General features: G+C 35.3%; 1 protein-coding gene across 1 annotated transcript; it reads right to left on the reverse strand.

The window, feature by feature from the left end:
• Positions 1 to 784: 784 nt before the first annotated feature.
• On the reverse strand, positions 785 to 8,174 carry LOC110008004 (histone-lysine N-methyltransferase ASHR1-like). The gene is made up of 11 exons (XM_088864614.1): positions 8,150 to 8,174; positions 7,763 to 7,881; positions 6,358 to 6,452; positions 6,116 to 6,197; positions 5,885 to 5,989; positions 5,504 to 5,594; positions 5,268 to 5,387; positions 4,861 to 5,033; positions 4,355 to 4,424; positions 3,370 to 3,447; positions 785 to 1,161 (listed from the first exon to the last, which is right to left on the reverse strand). Exons 1-11 carry the CDS (start codon positions 8,172 to 8,174, stop codon positions 1,001 to 1,003), a joined length of 1,119 nt encoding a protein of 372 aa, XP_088720740.1. The 3' UTR covers positions 785 to 1,000.
• Positions 8,175 to 8,581: the final 407 nt, after the last annotated feature.

The raw sequence follows: 8,581 nt of genomic DNA on the forward strand, positions 1-8,581 counted from the left end.
CGGTCAATTTATGCAAAAAAAATATGACTACAGCTTGTAGTTTGAGATTAGGTATCTACCTCGAGTAGTTTGATGCCATGAAAACTTCTAAAAATGACTTCTCGAAAAACAAAAAACATGGTCAGAAGTAGTAGAATTCCAAAAATGTGAGAAGCAATTTCAAAAAGCATAGAATAGAAATTCATCAATTGCATAATCAATAATCAATAAATATGGAAAACAAGATTTTATAAGTACTAAAATCCAGATTCCTAAAATAAAGAATTGAGGTTCTAGACTTCGCAGAAACAGAATACCTGAAGATTCCTAGTCGAAATAGCGAAATCAGTATTATGAATCGGAATCGCAACCTTCGATGAGATATTTTGAGAAGTTTTGGAGAAGGAAGACTATAAAGATGAGTGCCCTCCTTACTATGCCTTTCCCACCATGAAAAACTAGTGAATAGAATGGTTGGGCATATGATACAAGCTCTCATTCATACGTAAACACGACAAATCCTTTTGAATTTCAAATATGAATATGATGATACTTTATTTTCCTTTCAAGTCAGAAAACCATAATGCCTCGAACCAAAACATACATAAAGTACAACACTGCATTTGCGCCTTCGCCATCCTATAAACAAGATGGGCATGCAAGAAAGTCGAACCTACACGAACAGGACATACCACATGGTATGCCCACTTACTCCCAACTATGGTACATTTCGTTGAATGGTGATGACCCAATTGACGATGGTCTTGAATAGTTCATATGATTAAAATACATTTTCCTGGAAATATAAATAGAACAATTTCTCATAACCTGTATATCAGCATATTACACACGACATGATATGGGCTTCAGACACAGCAGTCCTGAGAAATACATAACGGTGGCAGCATATATAAACCACATCTATTGTGTCATTCATACTACACCGCACGAACGTGTATTGGTACTGTCGGATAAAAAGCCTTGTCAGGTCACATGCTTAATAGCTTTCATCTACACTGAGTTAGGGTTCAAAGTCACTGATGTGGCTTACCTGAGCAGTTTCAGTTCGTGCTTCCTCCAGCAGGCCCATAAGATCTCTTACTAGAGGGGTAGTTGCACCATGTGTAACCTTGAGTATATCCGCAGCCTTTGTTAAGGACTTCACTGCATTCAGAGTCTTTTCTAAAAACCTTTACATGATGAAACGTATCAGGAAGAAATAAAGGATGTTTCTGTGACCTTATAAAGAAATGTAACTAGTCATATAAACTAGCTGTAATTAGCATTTTCATAAGCTTTTAGCACAATTTTTTTTTTTTTTTGATAGGTAGCTTTTTGCACAATATTTGCAAAAAAAAATTAGAGTTGGTGATATATTGACTCATTTCGATGATTCACAAAACATGCATTCTGCTTCAACTCTGTTTGTCATGATATTAGATAACTAGGAACCCAAAAGGTGTATATTTTACAGCCCAAAAATAGCAAGTTCATTTGACTGATTCATAGGACAGTTTGTTCCTTCCTTTTCTTACAGATAAAAGAGACGTACACTAATCACCATTTTCCCAAACTTACTAAATGGGAAATAATTTCTCAACTTTCCAAATCAAGCTTCTTGATTCCGAAAAGGATTACTATACTAATCCTGAACTTTTGAGGAATCCTTAATCAGTGGTTGTGAATGACTAATTTTTTTTCAATCTTTTCGACCAAGCTTCCATAAGAGCAAGTCAGAAAAAACAAATGGCCTTTATATGGGCCTAATGTACCATAGATCACATGGAAATGGGAAATACTGTACTTATTCCAGTTCACCTGGAAATGGGACATAAGACGCTCGCATGCGTGCAAATGCACACATGAAAGTATCTATCAGAGCTTGTCATTTATATCACATGGAAATAGAAAACTCACCATCTAAAAATGGGAGACATCCGTGAAAATGTTCATCAGACAAAATATGCATATAATCTCTACCATCCGTAATCAATGATGGATGGTGAAGATTAACTGCTCTTCCTCTTGAACAAAATCGCATACTTGTGTGGAAGCACCAGTCATCTCCACTTACCATTGTTTACAAACTTTGAGAATTATATATACCATTTTGATTGTTTACAGACTCTGAGAATTATATATACCATTTCCATTGTTTACCGACTTTCAGAATTATACGTACCATAGTAGTAACATACTACAAGCATTACATGTACGCCCAACTTTTTCAGTGGACCAACTTAAAATCAAATAAAATTAGTCTTAATTGAGTTATTTTAGGAATTAAAACAGTGCTTCCCATAGGGGAAGTGTCACAATTTGGTAAACGTTTGACCATACTACTAGCCATAGCATTTCCCATAGGGGAAGTGTCACAATTTGTTAAACGATTGACCATACTAGCCATAGTTATCAGATTGAGCAGTCCGCCGAATCGGTGAGGGCTGTAGTCCAAATCAAAACCGATTTGACTGCTGATTGGACCATTTGGGCCAGATTTTAGAAAAGCAGAAGAAGCTTAAGAACCATCATCATCATCATCATCAAAGCCTTATCCGAATCATTTGGGGTCGGCTATACGAATCTTGTTATGCCATTCGACTCTATCAAAGGTCATACCCTCAGTATGACTATAAATGCCCATATTCTCACCACTTCCATCCATGTCCTTTTGGGCCTTTCCCTTACCTTTTTAGAGTGTTCCACTTGAAAAAAATCACACCTCCTAATCGATGTTGGATTGGGTATCCGCTGCACATGCCCAGTCCACCTAAGTCTACTTTCCCTAATCTTGTTGCCTATTGGAGCCACCCCTAAGTTCTCTCAAATATATTCGGTCAGAACTCTATTCTTTCTTATCTTGCCACTCATCCATCTCAACATTCTCATCTCGACATAAGAAAAGAATATTAGTTCAAAAATATGAAATATATCAGAAAACATTTATCAACTTTATTTAGAAAATCAAATCAATCAAAACCCAAAAGATTTTTTTGTTAGCCATGATCGATCAAGGCACTGATCAGTGATCCGACTGGTTAGACAGGGTGATTCGGCCCGGTCTTGAAAACTTTTCTACCAGCACACATGTATAGACAAATGCACAAAGAAAGTTCTTGACCACCTTAAAGTCCAACAGCATAAATTTTCAAGCCTTTTTTGATATAACTAATGAACACACATTTACATTTCATTTTGTTATTTACCCAAATTGGGAGGTGTCTCGAAATAGAGAAGTATTGATAAATCTAGGCATTTTGGGTTGTTTAAAAAAAATGGAGATTTGGCGGAGTTCAGCTTGGATGCTTTTCATGAATTTCTGCCTTTTTAGGCTCAAAAGTGTTAGTTCCAAACATAATTCGCAATGTAGACTCGGCCAGATGGACTGACTACGAAAAACTAACCATTCAAGTTTCCCACATGTATAATATTGCAGTCCTAAAAGAGGATGGAATTCTGGATATGCCCCTACAATCAAACAAAACAAGGAAATTAGCAATTAAAAAGATAGCATTACTTATGCAACAAACTTTGAAGCAAGACTATACATAAACCCACAAAGAAGCATAATGAGTTTTTGAAAGGGGTTAGTGTCTACCCCTATTTATTTTGTAATTGCATCCAACCATGCAATTCACACTATAATTTTTAAAGCAGAAGTATTAACATGATGGGTAATGATTCAGTTACTAAGAAAGGGGGAGTACACTACAGCCCCCTTTTCCAAAGGTAAGCCTTTATACGTGGGTTCAATTCTCAGCCATCCAATCCGAATGAATGGTCAGAAGAGCATCAGCCATAATGTCAGAAGTTATCTTTGATTGTTTAATCATGATCTGATGGCTCAGAGTATTTGGATTTTTAATTTTTTTTATATTATCATTTTAAGATAAAATTTGCAGCATTCCCCTCCTCACTGGGGAGCACATAATAACAATAATATAAAAATATTTCGATAATAGAAAATGACAAAAATGCCCCAATAAGTTACAGGCATTGTTTATAGTCGAAAATATTTTTCTCATTTTATTTCGTGTGCCCTAGTGAGAAGGAGAAACTCCACAATATTATCTCAAAATGACTTGCAAGAAAAAAGACAAAAAAAAAAAACCCTAAAACTAGCCACATTAGGTGTGATGTTGTGAAGCTATCCCACCGGTCAATTTGAATTGGATAGCTAAGAATAGAAGTCACATATGTTTTTATATGTGGGTGGTGCCACATAGAAAGGTACCCCTTTACTGAAAGTACGGAACGGAATCGTTCTTGTTAGGATATAATAGAGCAAGCCCAATCCATTCCACGAAATCACCATGCAGTCTTTGTCAAACTCATAAGCAACAATATTCATAGGAAATTTCATAGCTCCACATACTTTGGTAAACAGGAATAGTTAATTGGCAATATCTTAATGTTTCTTCGCAGTCCTTTAGCTCCATCAGTATCTGTGGGCACATCAAAATTAACGTAAGTTATTAAGTCTAACAAGAAAATAAAAGGTTACGTCACACTAACAAGAATGAGAATAATACAAAAAATGATAAATCAATGAGTAATTAAAATGAGTTGTAAGAATTAATAAAAATGAGTATTTATAAAAATAAGTTCTTTTTCTTTGATAACTAAGTACTGATTCAAGAATCAAGAATGACAATAAAATAAATCACACAAGGGAGTAATGACTAGCTTCTCTTTCGTTTATAGGTACAAGAAATCAATATATTTTTATGTTGTAGCTGTTAGATGGATATTGACCATGTTTTTATGAATGAAGCTAAGCCATTGCCATTTGGAGCTATGCTTAATTCATAGTTAAATTATATTAACTACTTAATAACTGATGAAAAGATATAAAAGGAATAACCAATAAAGGACTGGTACCATTACAAGGGTCTCCCCAGTTCGCATCAAACCAAATGAGAGTGGATGGTATAGTTCCATTTGTTGTTCATCAATGATCCTATACAAATTGCACGCTTCAGAATACTCTGATTTGGTCGAGGGGTAAACATTCCAGTGCATGATATTGGCTTTCATTCTCATCACTTGATTCTCTTCACTCAAAGTTCCAGCACAATGACTTTTATCGAGTGAAACACTGTATGTGTATGCACGTGTGTGTATATATATATATATAGCAGGAAGATATACTTATCAAATACAATAACAAACAATTTTATCAATTGGAAGATCGCAACAGATAGTTCAGCGTAAAAAGAATATAGGAAGTTATAGTAGTATCTTATATTAATGAGATTAATAAATCTATTAACTTTCAAAAAGGATACTTCCAGAGGAGACGAATTTAGAAGCATAATCTAGTTTCTCTTCCACTTCTTCGTTCCTCTTTCTTGTCTTGCACTCATTCTTAAGAAGTCCACAACGTTGACAAGTAAAATTCTTACCATCTGCACTGGATCATAACATAACCAGGAAAAGTTCTAGATGTCAACCATGGGAAAAAAAGCTTAGCCATATTTAATGAAGCTGCCTAGCATTTTAATAAGTCATTTTTATTAGCTACCAGGATTTGGTAGCAGAAAACCATCACACTGGTCATTTATGCATCTAAAACCTTCCAAAAGGGCACTCTCTTTCAAGTCATCATCAGAGCCCTTCAACATTGAAACCACAAGTCATTTGCATCCATCCATGAATAAGGAAAATTGTCAGGACAACGCATTGTACAGTTCATCTTGACAATGGATGGTTGAGGTTACATTCAGCATCTTGACAACCATCCATTGTAAACAACAAATTGTAGAGATGAACTTCTACTCTTTCAAGCAGCAGAGATCTTAACAATGGATAGTTGAGGTAACATACAGCATATCGCTTGCATGCTGCATTTATCATGGTATACTTCCATAAAAGTGTGCAAGCAACAAGAACGGTAAAATTATACCACTTTAATGCAACGTAAAGACGTGCAATTGAAGAGGTATTGCTCTTTGAGAGCCTTCCTCCGAGTCTCAGTGCTTCCAGCAATTTCAATGTAACTTATCAGGACCTTATGAGACAATTATAAATGAAAAAGTTAGGCAAAGAGCAACTAGAGCAGTTAAATAATACAGCACATAATGCACTAAACTAAAGGTATGCAAACATATAAAAGTAAATGCGTAAAGTCTCATACCTCAGCACCTTTAGTTATAGCTTCCATAGCACGAATTACTGCTAACTCTCCTTCAAATAGAAGTACCGAGTTTGGTGCGCAGCTGCAACTGCAAGTAATTCAGCCAAGAAAACTATATCCAATGAGGTAACAATGGCTTTATTGAATGAAACAAGCAAAATAAAAGAATCACGAAAAGAGGTTATAAAGCTAAAGAAAGATATTATCCTCTTCAATCGTCAAACAACAAATGTTATCATTACGTAGGGTTTATGATAGAAATCACAGGATATATCCCTGTTCCCAAGGGTCTCAGTTCACTGTCACAAATTGTATGGGCATTGCACACCAACTGCAAGAAAGGGAAGTAGGGTCAAGAACATTTCAGTAAAACAACCAAGTCTTCTTCACCTACATTCATACAACTTCAATCAAGAGAAAGAAATTAAGACTACATTAAAACTTCTATCATTTTAGATATGTATCGATGCAGTCTTGCTAATGTCAACTCCAGTACATGTTTTTTTTATTTTATTTTTTTACCATTCACGAGTACTGTTCAAGGGTATTGTTCATGAATTAGTGTTCATAGGGGTATTTCTGAAATTTTAAATATTGTTTAGGGGTGTTATGGAGTTTTTGAGAATTGTTTGGAATTTATTAATTAGTAAGAGTAGTTTGGTGTTTTAGTATAACTTATGGTTTAAAAGAGTAGCTATTTAAAACTTTGTAAAGAGGTTAGCAAGTAGTTGCTGATGTTATCGTTGTAGAGAGATTTTTTTGCATTGAAGCCTTCTGAGCTTTGCTTTTATTGAATCTATTGAATTTCAAGTCCTATTTTCTCTTCGATCTTGTCCATCCACACTTTGTGCTTCATCAATTCAGAGCCAATTGATTTTCTCCACACACTATGTGATGCAGGAAAACTCAAAGAAACATAGAAAAATCAGCAAGAAGCACCTTGACACAAGCAATTTTGGAGAAACCCTAAGGCTTTCTCCCACCTAAGGTTCAAGCCTTAGGCTTCTTTTACAAGACAAAATCTTTCTTTTCTTGAAGAGGAATACATGAATAACTCTCCAGCCCATCAATACCCTAATTTATATTGAAATTTTTTTGTTTTTAGACAATATTTGTTCATACAATTAATTTTTGACCAACAGGTCCTAACTTAAGTATAAATTTCATAACGATAGTTTTACCCCTATGAATAGTACCCATGAACAGTATTCATGAATAAACTTTTCTCATGAAATAAATAAAAAAATTATAAAAACCCTAGAATCCCTAAAAAAACTAAAAATCCTAAAAATAAGCCCTAAAAGCAAACTATAATTTATATCCTTTAAAGTTGAACAAAAATAAAGAATAAGAACATTTTTTCCCTTCCCTATCATTCTCCTTTGGTTGGAGAAAATGCGTCCTCGAGTTTTGAAGTGCGCAAAAATGAAATTGACGTTAACTCGACAACATTCTTCAACTCGAATATTGTAAACATGAACCTAGGACTTACGGGTTACAACACTGATAAAACCACGAAGATTATGCATTGAGGAAAGGGTCACTGTATGTCGATAGAATATTTTGAATCACATAAACTTGTTGAAATTGCATCACTTCAACCATGTAACCCTGCTGAATTTGCTCAGGCTCAACTCTAGGACATACCACAAGTGCATCTTTGATATCAACGATTAAACCAACAACTTCACCCTCTTCCAAAATATCTTCACCATCATCGTGATCCTTATCATAGATCGGATCTCCTGAATGATCTTGTTGTTCATCTGAGTATAAATCGAATATTGGTGGTGAATCCCAGTCTACAACTTACTGATTTTTTATGCAATCTGTGTCAAAAAAAATATCATCCTTTAAATTGAAAATCCTAGAGTGATGAACCGTCTAGGTATCTAATCGTTGTCCTCATCACTCGACTCCACACGCGGAGAGCAAAAGTGAAAAGGCTTGTACTCGAGATCCTCTTGGGCTAAAAGATCATCGTTTTGCCCTTTATTGAGGCTCGCGAACTACCAGACTAGCTGCTGTACTTACCTCTTAAGTTCCTCAATTCTGTCATCTATGGAATCACAACGTGGATCTACGAAAATCCTCATTTTAAGACCCCTTTTTGCGGCCATGGGTTTGCCAAAATCACAAATCCTAGGCAAATAATCAACAAAAATTGCTGAAATCCGTAAGATCTATATTGTTTTAGGAAAAATTTAGCCAAAATCAACAAACCCTAGACCCCACTATAACTTTCCCTCTTTGTTGTTGACCTAGGGCACCAAAGAAAGTGGTTCTACAGTAACTCCATATGTGTATTGCTACGGTAACTTCCATACTTACTATAATAACTTCTATGAAGATCATGGGCTTTGATACTTGATGTAGAAAAACTCGAAGAAACACAAAAAAATCAGCAAGAAGTACCTTGACACCAGAAATTTTAGATAAACATGACTCTCCGGCTCATCCATGCCC

This window comes from Amborella trichopoda, chromosome 4 (assembly GCF_054954075.1).
Source record: "Amborella trichopoda isolate Santa Cruz 75 chromosome 4, AtrichopodaSantaCruz75HAP2 v2.0, whole genome shotgun sequence".
Classification (NCBI taxonomy): Eukaryota; Viridiplantae; Streptophyta; class Magnoliopsida; order Amborellales; family Amborellaceae; genus Amborella; species Amborella trichopoda.

What these genes read in the sequence shown, in the direction of transcription:
- LOC110008004 (XM_088864614.1), bottom strand. Translation starts at nt 8,174, where the DNA reads ATGACAGAATTGAGGAACTTAAGAG. An exon ending in AGAATTGAGGAACTTAAGAG is followed by an intron (nt 7,882 to 8,149) that starts GTAAGTACAGCA and finishes ATTTATACTCAG; the next exon opens with ATGAACAACAAGATCATTCA. An exon ending in ATATCAAAGATGCACTTGTG is followed by an intron (nt 6,453 to 7,762) that starts GTATGTCCTAGA and finishes TACTTCCCTTTC; the next exon opens with TTGCAGTTGGTGTGCAATGC.